Consider the following 22,584-nt stretch of genomic DNA (forward strand, 5'->3'; position numbering starts at 1 on the left):
ATACATATGGGTCTTGAGCTCAGGACAAAAGGGTAAGGTTAAGAAAGATAGTGGCAGTTAAAATGAAGAGGTGACATTGTCTAGACTGAGGATACAGAATGAGAAGAGGGCTAGGGATAGAACACTGGGGACGCCATCATTTTTAGAGAGAGACCAACTAAGGAAGCTGAACAGCTAGAGGAGGGGAAAGGCCCCCCTAAGATTGGTGTCTTGGGGACCGGAGGAATGGACAACAGGGAGTGGTTATTAGTGCCATATTCTTAGAGATGTATATTTTTTTCAGAGTTGAGGAGGCTGTTGTTATACTCTGCCTGAGCAGTTTCACTGGAGCCTTCACTTTTTGACCTGTCTCAATCAGACTGTAGTCCTCACAGTTCCAGTGAGTGTGACACTGTATATACTGCTGATCACAGAGTGGATTCTAGGGTTTAGGAATGGATTTTTAAAAAGATTCTGGGGGTCGAGCCTGTGGCGCACTCGGGAGAGTGCAGCACTGGGAGCGCAGCGATGCTCCCGCCGCGGGTAGGAATGGCCGGTGCACTCACTGGCTGAGTGCCGGTCACGAAAAAGACAAAAAAAAAAAAAGATTCTGGCATATGTAAACATGTTAACATGTGTTAGGAAAGGGGCTATTAGAAAGAGAGAGGTTGGGACAGAGGAGAGGGGGGTGAATGAGGAGGCAAGGCCCTAATCAAAGAGGAGACACAGCTGGAAACTAGCCTAGACGGGAAATAATTGACTCCTTTCCTTCTGAGAGTGAGGAAAGAAAGTATGCTCACAGACTAGATGGGCTGCTACAGATTTACTTTAGAATAGCTAGATCTTTAGAATAGTCTTTTGTATTCCTGGGAAGAGATTTTGCTGGCTTGGATGCTCTTAAGGAACGTCTGACAAATGTATAATATTCTTTGAGAAATGTATAATATGTGTTGAATATTAAGATTGCAATAATCTGTAACTAGGTTTTGGGCATGCTTTCAAATTTTTAAATGAAAATTATTAATATGGCTAGATTATTACATTCTATATACAAACTGCTAACTAGCAATTGCTTAATGCCCCAGCAAAGCAGAAGCAGGGGACTAACGGGGGAGTATCTTTTAAAAACTGCTGCTCTGCTGTCCCAGAGATACTCCACCAAGGAAGGGGTAGGGTGTGTGTGAGAGGTGTTCATGGAAGAAGGGGAGTGAGCCCATTCATTCATTTAACAAATATTTACTGAGACCTTTGATACTAGGTACTGCTAAGGCACTGGAGATAGATATATGATTCAACAAAACAAAGATCCCTGCCATTATGGAGCTTACGTTACAGAACGGGGAGACAGACAATAAACATCAACATCATAATTATGTATTTTACAAAGTAATAAATGCTCATGGAAATAAAAGTTGAGTGCAGTATGGGTGATGGACGGAGTGCCCAAGAGTGGAGATTGTGGTAAGGAATCTGGGGAGAGGGTGTCTGGGCAGAGAGAACAGCTAGAACAAAGGCCCTGAAGTGGAAGCATTCCTGATCTGCTGAGGACTAGCAAGGAGCCCAGCGTGGGTGGAGTGGTATAAGCACGGGAGGAGAGGAATAGGAGATGAAGGTAGCAGAGGGAAGATGAGGGTCTGGTTTTGGACATGTTGAATTTGAGATGCCTTGTGGAAATCCTAGTGGAAATGTTGGGATATGTGGGTTTAAAGTTTTGAGAGGGAGCTGGGCTGGAGATATACATTTGGGAGGGAGGAGTTGGCATATGGATGGTATTCGAAGCCATGAGACTGGATGAAATCACTGAGGGAATGGATGCAGATAGAGAAGGGAATCAAGGAAGGAACCTTGGGGTGCCTAGTCATTAAGAAGTCAACTGGTCGGAAAGGAGCCAGTCAAAGGGATAGAGAAGGAACAACCAGGGGAAGCCTGGTGAAGCAGTGTATCAAAGAGGAGGGAGGGGCGAGCTGTCAGATGCTACTGAGGTTAAGACGAGAACCAGAGTGAACCACTAGGTTTAGCAAGGTGGAGGTCACTGGTCACGCTGAAGATAGCAGCTTTGGTGGGGGGCCAAAGCCAAACTGGAGTGGGTTGGAGAGAAAGAACGGGAGGAGTGGGGTTGGAGGCAGTGAGGAACACAAAGTAATAAGATACTAGCTGCTTGAAGAAGAGGGATCAAACAGAGATGTTAGGAGGAGAAAAATATCTATATGTTTGTGCACTGGTGAGAATGATCAGTAGAAAGAGGAGTGAGGGGAGGATTGCTGGAGCAATGTCCGTACACTTGGTTCTTCTCTCCTTCCCATCAACTCAAGGTCATGTTAGTTTTTCTTATTTGAAGGGAAATAAGTTAGCTCACTTTTGGCAGGAGGACTATAGCTTTTTTTCTACCTCATTTTTAGTTCCCTTTTCTTTAATGGTAGAGCAGGAGCAGTTTAAAGCTGTAATCATGTTGTGAAACCCATGTGAATAGTTTCTGATAGCCATAATTTTGAAAAGACATAAAATCAGCTGAAGATTCCACCTCATCTGAAAACTTGGTCCAGTTATTAGTCTGTACTTCCACATTTGATAAGTCATGGATGGTCTCTCTTTCTCTTAATCAGAACTTGAACTAGCTTTTGTTCTCATTTATCATCTGTTGACTATTTTGTATGACACTAACAATAACAAGCATTTAGTAGCTGTTAGCTCTTAATAGGAGTCTCCCCCATTAGTGTAGTGATAACATTAGTTTGTTGAAAAATGGAATTGGTCTGCATATTGTTAATAGAATTCTTGTGTACCTTTGACAATATTTGCTATGTGTGTTGAACCATGTGGAGTCATATGTAAAACCCTTGACTTCAACCAGGCATCTTCTGCATAGCCTGTGCCTTTCCCTTGCCTTAACACAGCTGCGTTCATGTTCCCATCCACTTCCTCACCTTTGTCAGTTGGGCTCCATATTTCCTGCAGCCCCTAATTATTGCTGCTTCAAATCTAGCTAATCTCTTGACCAAACATGTGTTTTGTTATGCTGATTTCACTAGTGTATATGAGGATGGGGGAGAGGGAGTGATTGAAATGTCCAGCTTTTAAGATTTCCAGTAGAGCAGACTCTTAAGATGTCTTCTCAACCAAAATACCAAATTGATTAGCATGAATGATTATTTGGCACAGATACCTGTAACGACTCTGAAGCATAGCAAGTGTGTATTTTGCAATACTTTTATTATTTGATGGCAATTTTCAAAGCACTGTTAACCTCAACTGGAGCACTTTATTTTTCAGTTATTAGATAAGAACTTATTATAATTATGATCCTAATCTGAATTTTCCACTTCTAAATCCTAAGAATATCTTGCTCTGTATTCTTTGTGTCTTATCCTCTACTATGTCTTTCTAATTATTGAAACCACAGCTGTGTTTTCTATCAGTTGTCTACTTGGTCATTTCACTAACTCATGAGGTTTACTTTTAACGAAAATGCATGAGCATTTGGTTCACATTTACACTCATACTTGAACATTTAGCAAGAAGAAATTAATAATAATGAATAATCTTTCTGTCCCTAATTATTTAGCTCTGTAAGAAGCATCATTTTGGGATTAACAAACCAGAGAAGATTATATCATCTCCTGATGACTCAAAGTTTCTACTGAAGACCTTTACGCACATTAAATCCAATGTGTCTGCTCCTAATAAAAAGAAAGTAAGAGTTTAATTGATATGGGCTTTGAATTCATCTTTGATTAGTTTTAAATTTAGGGGTGATTTTTCTGCCAGTGAATTTATTTTCAATCCATTTGTTATATAGAAGCACTTTCTCCTCATGTCCTTGGGATTTTCACTTCTCTCCTAGGAAGTCACGTATTATCCACATAATACTTTACATTTAATTTCTGCTGTAATAGTAGATTGATTTCTTATAGGTTAAGGAAAGTAAAGAAAAGGAGAAGTTGGAGAGACGATTACTTGAGGAGTTGTTGAAGATGTTCATGGACTCAGAATCCTTTTACTATAGCTTGACCTATGACCTGACCAATTCGGTGCAGAGGCAGAGTGCTGGGGAGAGATACGGCCGTCCCCTCTGGCAGAAGGTACCACTCACCACTCAGAGCAGGGTTTGCCCTCTGGAACAATTGGTGGCCTATTTTGGCTTTTATTGGAAAGCTGAAATAATATGTTTCTGAACTGTTTTCTCTACCGTTTTCTAGGTTGATGACCGATTTTTTTGGAATAAATATATGATACAAGATCTTACTGAGATTGGTGTGAGTAGTTGTTTCTAAAGTATCCTGTTATTGTGGTTAAGCAAATATTTTTTAATTGTATTAAAATAAAATTTAAAATCTCACTATAATGTTTTCCTGTATAGAATGGGAATCATTTAGCTAGCGAAAACCTAGGCATTATTTTAAGGCAGTTCACAATACCACTGCCAAGCCACAGGCTGATCTTTTTAGCTGGTTCCCATAGGATAGTAGCAATTTAAGGCTGTGGAACTAATGTCCATGAACATTCTGTGAAAGAGGTATTTTGTTTGTACTTATTTGGGATAGTAAAGCCCAGTTTTCCTATGATGATACCAGTCATGTACTTTCCCTGGACCTCTCATTTTCTCATCTGGCAAATGGGGTAGACAAATCTCTAAGGCCATTCTAGTTCTGCCAGTATTTGATTCAGGGAAGTCACAGAATAAGATGAGATTATTGCATGAGTTTCCTTCCAGTTTGATGATTACTTTCTTCCTTTATTCTGTCACATATATTAGAAAATTATGACTGTCTAAAGAAAATGCATTTATTTAATCAACAAATATTTATGGAAGGCCTGCTAGGTGCCATTTACTGTTTTGGACACTAAACAAAGCAGGCAAATAACTGAATAGGGTCATATGTTGTTATCTTTTTCCTAACTTTTCAAAAATCTCAAAACTTTTTCCTTTCTGTTTCTCCCCCTTAGTTGTGGTTAGTATAAATGATTTTTACTTTATTTAGAGGTGTCTTCCACTAGATATCTATCATGTCTCTATTGAGAATGAGGTGTGAGATTATTCTCACCTGTTTATGATGCTGATAAAACTGTGATCACCAAAACCCAGTTATGGAGAAAAAAAATAAGGGCATCTGTAATGAGCATTTGTCCCGTATGCTGACAATATTGAGTTCTGCTAGGTTTTGCAGGGTTTTTGTCAGAACACTTTTACATTACCATTTAAAACTACCGACTTACAATAAAGGTGACATGTGGCAATATACATTTCTTTGTTCCTGTCAAGAGTTTTGCATTATTGCTAGAACAAATATACAACTAATGGGAATGGTGACAAGAATAATGAATGCAGGTAGACCTTTCACCTTCGTATTTAAAACTCTAACCACCTTCTAAGATTCTATCTGTAGACTCCATAAACCAAAACTGTGAGATGGGACCTGGAGTCTATGGTGGTGGAAGAAGAGGTGGATTTGAAGTGGACGCTGAGGTTAAGGCTGAGGTACAGTTATGGAGATAAGAGGAAAAGCAGGACCAAGAACAACTCTCTGGGGCATTTTTAAATCCTTTATTGACTTTGCATGTAGTCAGTTGAGAAATCTGAGTATTCTTAGGCTGAAAGACATAGAAGAGGAAATCTCTAACTTTAATTAATACTCTCCTAATTATCTTGGAGGACATTTAAAAATTAGACATATATGGAAAGACTTTTTAGGGGAGGTTTTTTACTATTTTGATTTTAAGTTGGTGAAGCAAGTTTTTTTCTAAACTGAAAATAAAGTAGATATATGTGTTTCATGAGAGTGATCAGAGTTAGTTATATTCTATTAAAGGCTTAATACAATTGGGAGTTGAAAATCAACCTTTACGCTTTATTTTTTTATACCTACAGGAATAATCATACTAACTACATTTGTTAGACACTTACTGTATGGCAGGCACTGTGCTAAGCACTTTACATGTATTATTCATTTAATCTTCACAACAACCTTATGAAGTAGATAAAACCTATTTCACAGAGGAGTATGTCAAAGCACAGGGAGAGTAAGTGACTCTCCTAGTGAGTTAGTAAGTGATGGACCTTGAATTTATACCCAGGAAGTCTAGCTCATCGGCTCTTTTTGAATGATTACTGTAAAAGAAAGGAGAGGCCCTCTCTCCTCCCCTTTCTTCCTCAGTGTTCTCTAATAACCAGAAAATATAGTTGAAGAGTAGAAGCTTTTTGCTTCTAATATACTGACAAATATGTGCTGACTACTGTTTGGATTTAAGAAAGTAACAGTGCTGCACAGAATAGAAACAACATGACGTTTATATTGTTTTTAGACACCAGATGTGGACTTTTGGATTATCCCCATTATCCAAGGTTTTGTGCAGATTGAAGAACTTGTGGTTAATTATAATGAATCATCTGACGATGAGAAAAGCAGCCCAGAGACCCCCCCTCAGGAGTCCACCTGTGTAGATGACATTCACCCACGATTCCTAGTTGCTCTCATTTCACGCCGAAGTAGGCACAGAGCAGGTGAGTTAGAGGGCTGTAACAGCATGCAAGTCAAATCCAGGGGAGAATGGAAAAGCTGCAGATGCGTTGAAGGGCTAATGACAATAATAGATTTAGAAACACGGTTGGCTTCAAAGTGCTCAGTGACTCTAAATACTGTGATGTAACTGGGGACTAACTTTTGAAGAGGGGTAAATAGAGAAGAGTTAGCAAAATGAGAAAGAGAAGGAGGCATATAGAGAGAGAAGAGAAGGAAGTCACTTGGGGATGTGTTTCTGAATATTAGCATTCCAACTGACAGTTTGCATCACAGTGGTAAATCCTTCCTGAGGGCTAGCACCTTTGGGAAAGCTCTTTCAGTTCAGAAGAGCTATCTTCTCTTCAACTTTTTAAAGACTATGATGCGCACAGTTATGATTTGGGTAGGTTGATACTGTTCTACTTGGCAGTTGCACATTGTATCCCCAAGGCTATCCTGGAAGACATATGTGTGATTAGGAAGCATCGTGTAGTCAAATTAAATAAAATTTTTAAATGTTGCTGTTTTCTGCTTTAATTTTCTTTCAGGAATGCGCTATAAACGGAGGGGAGTGGATAAAAATGGAAATGTTGCAAATTACGTGGAGACTGAGCAATTAATTCATGTTCATAATCACACCCTGTCATTTATTCAAACACGAGGCTCTGTGCCTGTCTTTTGGAGCCAGGTTGGGTATCGCTATAATCCAAGACCTCGGTTGGACAAAAGTAAGCATGTCAATTATTTTGTTTGCAAATGATGATCTCAGAATATTTTTTAAAAAAATTAGACACTTGATAGGTTTGGATTTGCTTTGACAGATATTTAATTCAAAACAATAACTCATACTATGAAAGAAATGTAATAATCCGTGATGTGATAATCATGGAGAAATAATAGTTGACTAAGTCATTTTTTAACAGTAAAAAATTTCTCTAACAGTAGAGCAAAATGTACATAGCTTATTTCACAGATTTTAAATTGTTGCTCTGAATACTGTATTGAATGTTTAACCTTGGAGAAGAGTAAATGTACCCAATATTTGTAGAAGCAGAAATTATCATAAGATGGAATCTACCAGAAATCAATAAGATGTCTTTACTCAAATGTCTCTCTATGGAAGATTTTTTTTTTTTTTAATATTGAGGAGTTTATTTCTTCTGGTGTTTTAACCTTATCACCAGAATAGCTAAGCCATTTAAATATGATTAGATTACTGAATGAGGTTGATTTTTTAAAAAATTGTTTATTGTGTATTTTTCTCAAATTTGTATTCTGTGTGAGAATTCCATATAACTTCAGTTTTTCAAAATATCATTGTTTTAGAGGGGTTTTTATTTTATTATAAGCCATGTGAAAACTTTTCTGAGAAGAGGCTGTGTATATAAATAATAAATGTTATAATTTCACAGTTTATACTTTCAGATGTTTTAGATTTTTTCTAGTTGGAAAATAAAAGAAATCAGAGATCTTTGGCTTAGCATTAAATTTTAAAATGATGGTTTTAGACAATCTTAATGACATTTGGGCTGTCAAATTATTTAAAATAGACACTAATTTCTGTCTTAATTATGGGAAGGAAAAATAGATTTTGTATCACTTCTTTGTAGGTGAAAAGGAAACTGTTGCCTATTTCTGTGCCCATTTCGAAGAACAACTGAAAATTTACAAAAAACAGGTGGGCTTTGATGTGTAGAAGTAAAATGTTCCTTCATATTTAGAAATGATTGTATATCTATTTCTTTAAATTTCATGAAAATAACAATGTGCTAGTCATAATTAAGCAAAGCAGCATTTGTCATGAAATTAAAAAACACATAAGCTAAGAGTATTCTTACTATTCTTTAAGAATTATCATTGTCAGCAACTTTAGACTTCTTGAATAACATAAAGAGATTATACTGCTGCCAATTAATTAATACAGTCCAAGAAGTGTCTAGACTAAGAAATGAAAGTCATCTCTCAGTACCACCTACAGTTCCACCTCTTGGAGATCATAGTTTGATATATATCTTTCAATATTTTTTACTATGCCCACTTTTTATATGTATGCACACACTCAAATACAGCAATGTCATCATATAAACCAAAGTCAACTGAAAACTGTTAGGTGAAATACAAGTTCACTAATTTCAATACAAGATTAATTAATATATGATAGTATCACTCTTATCCATTAGCAATGACCAGTCTGTATGTACAATGCCATGGATGCATTTTTCTTACAACAACAAAAGTAAAATAGGAATAAATAACCTAAAATGTAGTAAACAACAGATACCATGTACGTATAGAGAAGAAAAAAATAAAAAGAATGACTGAACAGAAAAGAAAACCTCACCTAAATGGAGAGAAAATACCATGTTCCTGGAAGGAAAGACTTAGTATTGAATAGATTTCAGTTCTTCCCAAATAATTATGTTTTTTGTGCAATCCTAAACAAAGTCTCAGTAAGGAAATAGAAAGAAAACCTTCAAATTGAAAAAAATTGTAAAGTTTGAGAATAAGAGAGAAAGGCAGGTATTTGTGTTTAGAAATGAGAACTCTCACACATTGTTAAAAGGAGCATAAATTGGTACAGCCATTTTGAATGGTATTATCAACTAAAATAAAACGTGCTTATACTGTTTAACCCAGTAATTTTACTTTTTGATGTCTACCTAACATACCCTATACAAAAATCAACTCAGGATGGATTATGGATCTAAACGGGAAAGGTTAAACAATAAAGCTTTTAGAGGAAAATATAGAGCATCTTTTTTGACCCTGGGTCTTAAATAGGACTTAAAAAAAGCACTAATAATTGTCTTCTCATGTTTTTAACATATGATTATGTCATATTTTATTAGTTGTTTAATAAAGGGTAATGCCCACCTAGGAAATGGTTTTTATTTAAAGAAAAAATTAACCATAATGAAAAAAATTGATAAATTAGACTTTATTTTTATTAAAACGTTATCATTTATTATTTATTAAAACATTATTGTAATTAAACAGGACTTTAAAAGCACTAACCATAGTGAAAATAAATTGATAAGTTGGGCTTTATTAAAATAAATAAAATAATTTATTTTATTTTATTAAAATAAATCTGTTTACTTAAAAGCACCATTAAGAGAATGGAAAGGCAATTCACAAAGTGGGAGAAGATATTTAAGATTTTTCAATGCATGCATATGACTCATATCTATCATCTACACTATATTTTAAAAACTCTTATAAATTCATTACAAAAGATGCACAACTCGAGAAAACTGGACAAGAGAATTGAGCAGACTGTTCATAAAAAAGGATATCCAGAAAGCCAATAAACATATGAAAATGTGTTCCCCTTCATTAATCACCAGGGAAATGCAAATTAAAACCATTACTCACACACCAGAATGGCTAAAATAAAAAAGATGGAAAATGCCAAGTTTTGTCAAGGATGTGAAGCAACTGTAACTTCGATAGAAAAAAAATTTTTTAAACCTACCTGAGAGATACATATTCAATCAAGGTGTCATGTACAGAAAGACATGTACATTCATGGCAGCATTAAAACAACCTAATTGTTCATCAGGAGGACAGTGGGTTAATAAATGGGTTTGGCACATCAAAAATATTGACTATCAATGCTTAAAAAAATAAGATAGATGTATGTGAACTAACATGGAAAGATCTTAAAATGACATTGTGGAGTGAGAAAACTCTATAACAGCATATGGAATGTTACCATTTTAAAAATCCCACGGGCCGAGCCCGGGCGCACTCGGGAGAGTGCGACGCTGGGAGCGCAGCGACGCTCCCGCTGCGGGTTCGGATCCTATATAGGAATGGCCGGTGCACTCACTGGCTGAGTGCCAGTCACGAAAAAGACCAAAAAAAATAAAATAAAATAAAATAAATAAATAAATAAAAATCCCACAAAACAAAACTGTCACATATATGGAGTTCTCTTCCATCCATTCTTTCTGCACACGTACATGGCATGCACATTTGTAGAGACATGCATTCATGTGGGCTGAAAGGGCACACACCCAACTGATAACAGTAGTTACCTCCAGGGAGGGCTGTGGGGACTAGGTTGTGGTCAGGAAGGATTTGACCTTATTCTGCATATCAGTTTCTTAACAATGTGAGTAAATTCATGTATTAGCAACATTTGTAATTATAAGTAGCTTTATAAAGAACAAACTACATTTTAAATGTAACACACATCATTAAAAAATGAAACAATACTGAGCTGTGTAAGCAAAGGAAACAAGCTCTTCCCATACCCGTCCCTGCTTCCTGTTGATTTTCACATCAATTTTATAGGTGCATGTATTGAGCAGACACTTCGTGATTTCTAACACTGCCCCAACAGTGTTCATTTATCCGTCTTCTCCTGGGTAATTGCTTTCTGGGGCGATGGGACCACGGTCAATCTGACTCAATTGTGGTGGCACCATTGCTCCTGCCAGTTATCGGTTTTGGTGTGGGCCTGTGCGTGTTCATTGGTGATTTGGCCGGTGAGGTATGAGATGTGGGGGAAGTCCCCTGGGAGGCTTCTGGGGAAAGTTTTCTGCTCTAATACAAAGAGACACAGGAACCAGCAGTCCCCTGTGGTTGTTGTGTCTGGATTTGATGTGGAACTGCTGCAGCTCTCTTGAGACTGAATTAACTAACCTGAAGATTATAACAGTATGCTGGCAGAACAAAAAGATGGAAACAACCTTTGTCCTTGATGGTATCAGGGACCACTGAGTTAAGCCATTCTGGAACCATTCTACCTCCAGACTTGTTCTGAGCTTTGAGTCAATGATTTGTCATTTGTAGTAAAACAAAACAAAACAGAACAAAACAAAAAACCCCCACACACCTTGATGCATGCATATATACACAATTCAAAACTTAACTCAAAAGAGGGCTATGCCATGTATACTATTCTGCAACTGTTTTCACTTAAGATCTCAAGACTGTTATTTAACCATTTCTCCATTGGTGGCCCTTTAGAATATACTAGTCATTTTTGCTATTATAAAAATTCTCCAGAAAACATCTCATATATTTTGGGACACTTGTGTGTTTTATAGAATGAATTTCTAGAAGTGAAATTGCTGGATCAAATAGTTTATTTAAAGTTGATACCTACCACTCTGTTGCTCCCTAAAAGATCACACCAGTTTACACTCCCAGCAACAATGGGAGCCTGTGCCCATTTCCCCACATATTCACCAGTGCTGTCTATATTTAGTATTCAAATTTGCTTATATATAAAGAACGTTGTTTTATTGTATATTCTAATTGGTTATTAGTTTTCTATTTTAAAATGTGCATTCCTTTGATTTTTAACAAAGTTGTACTCTCATGTTTATTAGCTATTTGTACATTTTCTTTCGGGAATTTTCTCTGTATCCTTCACCCATTTGTTTTTCCTTATTGGGTTCATTTTTAATATTTTGTTGGTTTCTACATTGTAGGTATATTCTCCTGGGTAGTCTTTTTTTTTTTTTTTTTACCATTGTTTATACTGTCATTTGGTACACAGGGTTAAAATTTTTGTTATTACATTTGTCCATCTTTTTCTTTATGACCACTGTTTTTTATATTATGCTTAGAAAGTTATATTCCAACCTATAGTTATGGAAACTTTATCCTGAATTTTCTTCTAGCTTTTTTATAACTTGAATAAATAATATTTAGATCATTAATGCATGTAGAATTTATCATGTGTATGATTAATGAGATGCAAGGAGCTAATGTAAGCTCCCTGCCCCCCCAGTGATTCTAGTACCATTTATACGATAATCCATATTTGTCCCACAATGGTATTGTTAAGCATCTCTCAGCTTCTTCAATGTACATAGGTCTGTCTCTGGACCATTGCTTCTGTTCTTTTCAGTCATTTATGTATTTCTATTCTAGTAACACAGTTTTAATTGCTGTAGATTTAGAATACGTTTGCTCTCCTATGGGGCAAGTCCCCCTTTATTATTATTAGTTTCCAAATTTTTTTCCACATATTTACTCTTCCAGATGAACTTTAGAATTAACTTGTCAAGTCCATAAAAAGATCCTGATCGAGTTTTGATTGGGATTATTGAGTTTATAGATTAATTTGAGGAGACTTGACATCTTTACAGTATTGAACCTTGCCATCCAGCAACATGGTATGTATCTACATTTATTCAGGTTTTCTTTTATATATTTTAGCAGAGTTTCATAGTGTTCTCTATGTAGGTTTTATATATTTTAAAAATTATTCTAGATATTTAAAATATTTATTATTATAAGGACGTTGTTTTGTTATGTATTCTAATTGGTTATCGCAAATGTATAAAAAAGTTATTAATTCCATTGATGTAAACAATTGTCCTAAACCTAAATTTATGTAACAAATGAAAATTTAATTTTATAAGAAAAAATGGATGCTTGCGTGGATGAATTTCTAAGCATGGCTATAAAATATTTCTAAAATATAATTCTAAAATATAATGATGTAAATCATTAAAAATCACATTATGATTCTGACGTCTGATTAAACTTAATTTTTTCTTTTTCTTTACTCTCTCAGGTTATTATTAACTTGGTGGACCAGGCAGGAAGAGAGAAAATTATTGGTGATGCTTACCTGAAGCAAGTATTATTGTTTAACAACTCACACCTCACTTATGTTTCATTTGACTTCCATGAGCACTGGTAAGATGACTTCCTGAGATGAGTTTTGATCAGTTGCAATGTTTGTGGTAGATGCTGCTGCAGGGACCTTAGTTTTTCTTCTCTTTGCTGGGAAGAAAAATGTTTTCTTCCCTTTGTTAGAAAGGGAAAGATAAATGTCCATCAGTGGATGATTGGCTAAGGAAACTGTGGTATATATACACCATGGAATACTACTCTGCCATAAAAAAGAATGAAATACTCCCATTTGCAACAAATGGATGAACCTGGAGAAACTACTGTTGAGTGAAATGAGCAAAGCACAGAGGTATAAATACCGCCATGTACTCACTCATAAGTGGGAGCTAAGAGAGAAAGGAAGGCAGGAAAGACCACAGTAGTGTGTTGGAGTTGCAGAGGGAGAGAACATACCTTGGGATACAAAGTGGAGTGGAGGGGTAGAGGGAGGGAGGTTGGGAGATAATTGGATGGGAGACATGGGGTACAGCCGTCATTCGTGGTAATGGGCATGCTGCCTGGATGGATCTGGCCTTCACATCTTGGGCATGATGGGTGACAATCTGCTTTGTATCTCATGAATATTTATAACCAATAAAAAAGGGAAAGAGTCTCATTTTTTTTTTTTTTACTTGGTTTTAATTTTTATATGGGCTTTATTTGGGCTAAAATTTTCAGTTAATTGTTCCCAAAATATTTACAGTATTTCTGTTCCAACATGACATAGAGACTTAGCATTCCATCTTTGCTTTGATTACACCAGTTGAAGAACTTATGGAGCAATTCTTTCTGCTTGTTTTGGAGCCTCACAGAAGTAATAAGAGTTTCTTTACTTAAAAATCACCTGCTGGCTCGTCCTCAAACTCTGTTAATACTTGTTTCTCTATGGATAAACTTCATTAGAGTTTGCTTTGGAAAAACAGCAATTGGTGAATAAAGATGTTGTCTTTAACTTGGGTGCTTTCTGGCTTTTCTGCCATAATCCTGGCTGTAACTCAGGTTAATTTACATACGTATTGGAAATTTGGAGTGGAAAGAAGCTTCTGATACCTGTAATATGCTTCAATCTATTCTTAAGTATGATTTCTTTCACAAGGCAGATTAGTTATAAACATGTATATGATTACCTATCCAATATGTAGTAGTATTAACCTGATGTACATATAGTAATGACCCTTTTTAATTTTTCCAAACTACCTTAAATATCATATCTTAAGTAAGTTTAAGAAAAGAATTCTATTATTATATTAAAGATCTTTTATTTCCTTTTATTTTTTTTTGTGGCTGGCCTGTATGGAGGTCCGAACCCATGACTTTGGTGTTATGAGGCTGTGCTCTAACCAAAGATTTTTTCTTTCTTTTGTCATGGATTTCAGCCGAGGAATGAAGTTTGAGAATGTTCAAACACTAACAGATGCCATTTATGACATTATTCTTGACATGAAGTGGTGTTGGTAGGTATTTCATAAGAAGTCATTTTGTGACAAACTCTTGGTCTATGAAATCTCTTGTATTTGTCTAGTACCACTAACCATTAAAATAATAGCAGTATGTTGAGGAAGCATTTTTGGTTTTTGTTTCTTTTGCTTCCCAATTCCTATTCTCTTTTTCAAGAGAATGTTGTTGATCATTAGGCAGTGTTAGCTTTGAACAGGGAAGAGGTGTCGGATGGTTGGGCAAAGTGAAGTGAAATGCACTGTGACTATTCTTTAAGGGCATAAATTTATTCCTTTTCATGCTCCATGGTCTGAATTTTCTCTTTCTCCTCTTTCTTACCATCCCTAACACAGGAAGGAAGGTTTTGAGGTACTTTTTCTCAGTTTTCAGGCATTTCAAAATTATCAGAGAAGGAAAATAATTCTCAGACTATAGGAGGTAGATGTAGAAAGAAAAAATTGGCTTAAAGGACAGGAGAGAACATTCGATTAGATTTTAAGACTGCTCAGGTGGCCAGAGAAATTAGATGAGCAAGGCATGCCGCATGACTCCTCACTGGGCAGTAAAGTAAATTTAGTCTATTTCAGATAGTTTAGATGCATATTCTATTATTGGGTCAAAAGGGAGGAACAGGATGCTGTTTTAAAGTACCTTCCGGTTTTTAAAGTGTGTAGAAAAGCATATTTTGGGGTTGTATCAGCTCTGCCTAGTAGTTGTAGGGCTTGGGGCAAGTCACTCTAAACCTCAGGGTTTGTTTGTTTTTGTTTTTATTTTCTAAAATTGGGATAATATCTTCCTTGAAAAATTATTGAGTAAATTAACAATAATGTCTATTAAGGACTGAATACCTAGCACATAATGATATTCCAAGCAAATTGATAGCTACTGCTGCTGTTAATTATTATCATACCTTAAATAATTGTGTTTTTTGAAAAACTTATTGAAGTGTTTCGTATTGTAAAATAATCCCGTACTATTTTTGAAAAGGGTCGATGAAGCTGGGGTAATATGTAAACAAGAAGGGATTTTTCGTGTTAATTGCATGGACTGCCTGGATCGTACCAACGTGGTCCAAGCTGCTATTGCACGAGTGGTCATGGAACAGCAGGTAATTTGGAGTTTGGATTGTAAATATTCATTTTTAAATGTTTTTCATATGCAAGAAATAGCTAAAATCTTTTTTCAAATTTCAAATGTACTATAGAACATTTACAGTATGCAAACATGCTTGCTGTTGTATTCAAACCTGGGAAGTACTACTTTCTCTAGAAATAAGTTGAATAAAGTGGCATTTTCTTAAGTACCCATCTCAAAAATGTGAGGGCCAACATTTTAGAACCTAGTGGGTGGCATTGTATGGTCACTTACCTTTTTTCTCTCACTTCCAAACCTACCCTTTTGTATTGGGGGCTGGGGGTCTGTACACACATTTCTGCTTGGGCAGTTGGCTCTGCCAATAAGGGGTGCTTAAGGAAGACCATGAGGCAAGAGGAGGAAAGAGGGACGGGCTCCTTCCCCTGTGTTAACTCTTGTCAGCAGCTTGTGTTCTGGGGCTTGTGGGTTCCTTTAACACCACAGAACCTCCCTTTGTGCTTCAGCCTGAGGGGTAGCAGCTGCTTCCTTCATTGTCTTCCATTATCTCTGTTACCTCAGTGTCCCCTTTTAGATCTTTCAGCCCTTCAACTTGGATAACAAAGTCCCTGTGTTAAATTCTCAATGTGGAAATACCTAGCATGGTTTCTGTTTTTTATTTTTTTATTTTTATTTTTTCCCCTTGGTAAAACCTTGTGACTGTTCTCAGAGGACATGCATCTGTTCTTCTAATGGAGTTTAAGCAGCCAGGCTTTTGAGCTCACCACATACTAGGTGTTGACTCCGTGCAAAGAACTTAACCTCTCTAGACCTCAGTCTCATCATCTTTAAAATGGGGGTAATAAGAGAATTGATTGCATAGGGTTGTTAGGAGTAAATGATATAATGTAATTTAAAAGCTCATCAAACACTAGCCTTGGCACAGAGTTGACATTTACTGAGCACTTACTACTTTGTTACTATTAATATTATTATTGTTTTCATGTGCTTTTTTGATATTTAGTTAAATATAGGTAACTTTAAAACAAAGACAAAATATAATATTATGATCCTACACATTAAATATTATGCCAAAACAGTATATTTTATTTACTTAACTGTAGCAATTTATAATGTTGCCTTTTCACAGTGCTTTATTTTTTAAAACAGTCTGAAAACACCATTTCTTTTATCTAAGAGTCCTAAATTGTACATGAATTTTTCATGTATAATTTTATGCTATGGTTTCCTGGATCATATACAGTTAATCCACCACTGTGTTCATTTTAGCTGAAAAAATTAGGTGTGATGCCCCCGGAACAGCCACTACCTGTGAAATGTAATCGGATCTACCAGATAATGTGGGCTAACAACGGTGACTCCATTAGCAGACAATATGCTGGCACAGCTGCTCTGAAGGTAAATACACGCTGCCAGCGTTTGTACATTGTTCTGTGAGACACTGGTTAGACTGTGTTTTAAGACCACCTTTGTTTTTGAGGGAAAGGTATGTGGGCTATAGGTGGTAAGTGTGTGTAGTTGACTCCTTTCTAGAATGTTTGGCTGAGGCAGGGGTCACCCATTCAAATTCCTGCAGAGGCCAGGTAATGTGACTCAAGCAGGCTGCCCCTTAGATCAGAGTGAGAGGTGGGACTGTGTGGATCTGAGGAGAATGTGCTGTCCCAAAGGGAGCCGGTCTCCTGTTGCTTTATGAGGTCCTCTGCTGCCAGACCTTCCAGTTTTTCAAGAGAGTCTGGAAATCTGGAATTTCATGTGAAATGATTGGTTCTCAAAACTGTATACAGACAAAGCAAAACATGTCTACTGACGGGATTTGGCCCCAATATGGTACTTTGTCTCCTCTGAGTTTGAATCCCAACCCTGCCTCTTACTGGCTCTGTGACCTTGGGCAAGTCACTGTCTCATTTGTTAAATTGAAGTAATTCTAGGCCTATTTTAAAAGGTCGTCATGGGATTATATGAGTTAATGCATGTAAGGGTTTAGAACATTCCCTGACACATAGTAAATGATGAAGAAATGTTTTAGTTTTTATTTTATTTTTTTTAATAAATTAAGTCTTTTGAAGATCCTACAGAACTAGACTTCACAGAATTTTAGAATATTCTTTTTAGTGCCTGGCTAGTACAGGGATCTGAACCCTTGACCTTGGTGTTATAATACTGTGCTCTAACCAACTGAGCTAACCAGCCAGCCCAAGAATTTCAAGTTAAGTGTAAAATACAGGCTCTGGTAACTAAATACTCCCTTTGTGGGAAATAGGAAGTGATTGAATTGGTTTAAATTAGGTTTATTTTAGTCTGCCTTCAAGGGAATAGTTCATTCCAGAATAGTTCTTATAGCAAATTGTACATCAGATAGTCTATCTTTTTGATTGAGTAATAATTAATAAAAAGCTTCTGGTATTTAAGGAAGGTAAACTTTAGAAGTCCTTGTTCAAGTTATTGTTTAAATTTTTTTTCCCTTTGATTTTAAACTTCTTTGGGATCAGCATTCATGCATCTCTCTTCTGTAACGTATACTTGTTGCTATACTAATATTCCCTGGGAATGGCCTAATTGGCAGTATGTTCTTCCTAAACTGTCAGTTTTAGGATGAGGCCTGTTTCTGAGATGGCCTTAGATAGAAATAGGGTTGAGATGGGGGGAACAAAGAAACTATACCTTCCTTGCCTTAAGTTTAAGTTGCCGCCTCTCTAGGAACTTGCTCTGACACCTTTGTTGTGAAAAGCAAGGGAAACGAAACAATGTAATGTAAATCTTCACTGGATTGTTCCACAGCTGATTGTAATATGCAGCGAGGTATGGAAACCTTTGGTCTTCCTCTCTATTTATATTTACATATCCACACACACAAGTTAAATCTCATTGTAATAAATACATTTCCCCACATCAGAGATTTATTTTTTTTATATTATACCAGTTTGAGTCTTAAATCCTTTTTGTTGTTTTGATGTTTGTTATATAATTGATTTTGACCTGTAAATTCTAGAAATTCTACAAATTGCCAAGAATGGCTTTACTCTAAAATACCATCTAACTGTGAAGACTTAATGCCACAATAGCATGTTTATTTGACACGCTTGGATCAAACTCAAATCCTAGTAGATATTTTAACTATACTGTTTGGAAATTACAAAAGCTTGTAGAATTCCAGTCTTGAACTGACAGCCCGCAATTGATTTGGGGAACATTCTTATGTTTTTATAAATTGTCAGAATGACTTTTTCTTTGACAGGGTGACTTTACAAGGACGGGTGAAAGGAGGTTAGCAGGAGTGATGAAGGATGGAGTTAACTCTGCAAATAGGTATTACCTCAATCGATTTAAGGACGCATATAGGCAAGCTGTTATAGGTAAGGAACAGAAATACTTTTCTTTCCTTAAGATTTATTATTCCTTCTGCGACTAACATTTTACAGAAACGACCTTCATTAGCATCACTCATGTTTTATAATATACTTGTATTTCCATATTGAGCATCTTTCCCAAAAAATCAATTTCAAATTTTTACAAGACTACAGTTTGACAAATATTTTTGGCTGGAGCAGCAAAAGAAACCATCTATTTCCATACGTATTTGTCAGTTTGCCGTTTGTGTAACTGAAAGCAGGGTTGAAGCTCCTGGAGTGTGGCATAAGGTGCCCTAAGACCTCAGCAATTAAAAACTTCACATTCCATTTTATTTCCCCATTACTCAAGGCTGAGTAATGTGACCAGATGATTTTCTTTTCCTGTACACTATTTATCATATGTTCTTGCTGTGGGTAGATACACTGTCCTTTTCTGTAAGTATGATTTAACAGAATATTAGGGTACCAGATTTAGAGATTTTCCTAACCAACTCAACATTTTTTAGAAAAGGAAATGGGAGGGTAGACTAACCAATGAAATTCATGCATTGGCATGTTTTTAATTTTCATGAAAATCTTACTTCATAAAATTAAAGTAAATGCAGAGTGTATGGATCAGAACCAAATGTAACAGCTGACCTATGGTCCCTGAGAATCTTTTAAAAATCTTATTTTTTCACCTGATTTTTTAGCACACATGAAATAGTAAGGTGTAGACACAGGCCAGTTAGGAATTTGAGAAGGCTGATGTAAAAAGCAGAAATTCGATTCATTTTCCAGAGAGTGGGTATGTGTGCTGTGACTAGAGAATTGGACTTTAGCATTTATTCAAGGGAAGAATAAGATACTTTGCTTCTGTTGGGTAGCAACTCAGTGATGTCATTGAGGACCCAGCTTCTGTCCTCTCGGTTCAGCCCTTGATAGTGTCAGCTTCACCCTGGTCCTGATGCTGGCTCTCTTCAAGGCTGAGGGAGAGAGAGGCCAGTAGCAGTCTGGGCTCATCACTTCCCTTTGCAAGGCCAGTGGTTGGCAGATCTTCTTTGCCAGAAATCTTCTTGAGTCTCATTTCCCAAATAATTTCACAGAAAATGGGATTATAATGATTTATTAAGGCCTGAGCTGCAGGCCCCACCAGAAGGAAGTTAGCCCATCTATTCAGATCTTTTGCCCGTTTTTAAATTGGCTTATTTGTCTATTAATGAGTTGTAGGAGTTCTTTATATATTTTGGATACACGTCTCTTACCAGATAGATGAGTTGTAAATATTTTTTTCTGTTCTGTGGGTTATCTTTCCACTTTTATGATGGGGCCCTTTGAAATACAAAAGTTTTTAATTTTGATGATATCCATTTTGTCTATTTTTCTTTTGTTGCTTATGATTTTGGTGTTTTATCTAAAAAATCATGCCTAATCTGAGGTCACATAGATTTAGGCTTACATTTTCTTGTAAGAGTTTTATAAATTTAGGTCTTATGTTCTCTTTTGTTTTAAAAAAATATATTAGTAAACTAAGGTTATGATAAATCTTAACACTTCTAACCTAGATTTGATGCAAGGCATTCCAGTGACAGAAGATCTTTACTCAATATTTACCAAGGAGAAGGAGCATGAAGCTTTGCATAAGGAAAATCAGAGAAGCCACCAGGAACTAATCAGCCAGCTCTTACAGAGTTACATGAAATTACTACTGCCTGATGATGAAAAGTTCCATGGGGGTTGGGCCCTCATTGACTGTGACCCTAGGTGAGTTGGAATGGTGTCCTGGTGACTAACTTGTTTTAGCTTCTCATGTTGGTAAGTTGTCATAGTGAATGCTAGCAGCTGTCCATAAAGCTTTGGGCATGGATGTATATGGTGCATGGCCATTTTCAATACAGGGCTGGGAGTAAGGCAAGCTGACTGAGGCACTTGCCTTGGGCACAAAATTAAGGAGGTGCTAAAAATCTCAGTAATAAAGAGAAGTATTTTAATGCAATATTTGATTTTTTAAAAAATTCACAAACTATAGCCGGCAGCAGACTGCATAGGTCTCCCCTCCTCGCCTCTACAGAATCTAGGTTTGTTGTATTAATGCACATGAGTAGTACAACAAGAGGTACAGTGATGCTGCTTATTTTTAGTGGTTATAAAGTGGTTCTGGCCTTTCATAAAATAAATAGGGCAACTAATACTTAAAATTTTTTTTAAACAAAAGCATCCAGTTTCAAGTGGTTCTTCAAAATATCATTGAACAGCAGAATCTAAATTTATACACCAGATTGAGTGCTTGCCTTTAGGCTGAAATCTAAAATCTTCAATATTATAAATGAGAAATACTTAAGGAAATTCTAGACCAAGCTTTGAGAATAAAGCCTTCTATTTAGATTTTATCTTAAACATTTTGTGTGTGTTTAATAAAAGAGGCATAAAATACGCTTTAAAGAATAATTAAATGCAAGATAGTATTTACATATATTAAAATGAATTTAAAAATTGACTGTAAGTTCATAGGGAAAACTTCCATGATTTTAATTTGATGGATTATTTTGTTTTGATAGTAAGTACTATATGTATAGATGTGATTTGCAGACTTTTAAAATAAGAGATGAAGTTTTCCTCACACACATCTTAACAGAAAATTTGTGTTCTTTTAAGCTGTTTGATTCATGTGCGTCAGTAGTTTGTTTTTTAAAAATAGCAGCAATTCAACTTAATGCAGCACCAAAAAGAAAAAAAAAAGTATGTTTAATTCCCATTCAGAAGTAACTACAGGCAGCACACCTGTAGTTTGCTTGAGTTTTAACTTTATGCTTCGTTTTTTTTAAAGGTGACGTGATTGTCAGTATCATCCTCCTTAGATCAAGTATTTTTGTTTCTACTTTGAGATAATTGAAATAGGGAAAAACCAAAAGGTTTATTTCTAATGCTGGCTACCATTTTGTAGGATCTCATTGCATCTGATTTGATTTCCAATCCTGTAATTCTTGTGGAAATTCGGTACCCTGAGTGAAGAGTATTAAAAAAAAGCAAAGTGCATATAGAAAGCTTGCAACAAAATTTGGGTAAACATGCTTTGTTAAAAGTCACTAGAAGCTTCTTGCAAAGATCCATGGAAACACTCACATATTTCTGGCAGATAGATTCATCAAATGGTGAAACAAGAATATTCTAGGATCAGGTCTTTAAGAAATTACTGTTGGGTAGCTTACTTCAGAAATAGTTGTGCTTCAGTTTTCTCTTCTCTTTATTAACATGATGAAATGCTTCTTTTTTTCTGATTTTTTTACTCCCACCCCTCTCTGGTGCCCAGCAATTTCATCCCCCCCATTTCCCTTTAATCCTACACTATAAAATTTGGCTTTCTGATAACAGGAAGCCAGTGATTGTCTTCTGCTCATCTTTTTTATTAAAGCTCCTGATAAAGAGTAACTTACCATCAATAACACGTGCTTTTAGCCAGGATCAGTAACATCCTTCCTTTTGCTCATTGCCGCATTTGAGTTGTACAGGTGAGGAGCACTTCCCAAAAAAGCAGAGCCCACTCTTCCTTCACTGCAAGTTAAGCTGAAACACATGTATTCAGGACTTTAGCAAGTGGTGGTACCCCCAAA

The 22,584-nt window shown here is 36.2% G+C and overlaps 1 protein-coding gene across 8 annotated transcripts in view; it reads left to right on the forward strand.

Annotated features, from left to right (window-relative positions):
• Positions 1-22,584, forward strand: part of INPP5F (inositol polyphosphate-5-phosphatase F) — a 98,224-nt gene that overhangs the window by 64,058 nt on the left and 11,582 nt on the right. For 3 of the 8 annotated variants that reach the window (XM_063102051.1, XM_063102052.1, XM_063102054.1), the window contains 12 exons: positions 3,542-3,670; positions 3,891-4,058; positions 4,176-4,232; positions 6,280-6,478; positions 7,025-7,204; positions 8,087-8,154; positions 13,015-13,139; positions 14,492-14,569; positions 15,540-15,660; positions 16,914-17,042; positions 18,880-18,997; positions 20,539-20,737. In XM_063102051.1, the coding sequence (XP_062958121.1) occupies positions 3,542-3,670; positions 3,891-4,058; positions 4,176-4,232; positions 6,280-6,478; positions 7,025-7,204; positions 8,087-8,154; positions 13,015-13,139; positions 14,492-14,569; positions 15,540-15,660; positions 16,914-17,042; positions 18,880-18,997; positions 20,539-20,737 (1,571 nt within the window). Of the gene's footprint in view, positions 1-3,541; positions 3,671-3,890; positions 4,059-4,175; positions 4,233-6,279; positions 6,479-7,024; positions 7,205-8,086; positions 8,155-13,014; positions 13,140-14,491; positions 14,570-15,539; positions 15,661-16,913; positions 17,043-18,341; positions 18,388-18,879; positions 18,998-20,538; positions 20,738-22,584 lie in introns of those variants that run through there. The other 5 variants (XM_063102053.1, XM_063102056.1, XM_063102055.1 and 2 more) reach the window with 5 other exon arrangements.

Source organism: Cynocephalus volans, chromosome 7 (genome assembly GCF_027409185.1).
Source record: "Cynocephalus volans isolate mCynVol1 chromosome 7, mCynVol1.pri, whole genome shotgun sequence".
In the NCBI taxonomy this organism is placed as follows: Eukaryota; Metazoa; Chordata; class Mammalia; order Dermoptera; family Cynocephalidae; genus Cynocephalus; species Cynocephalus volans.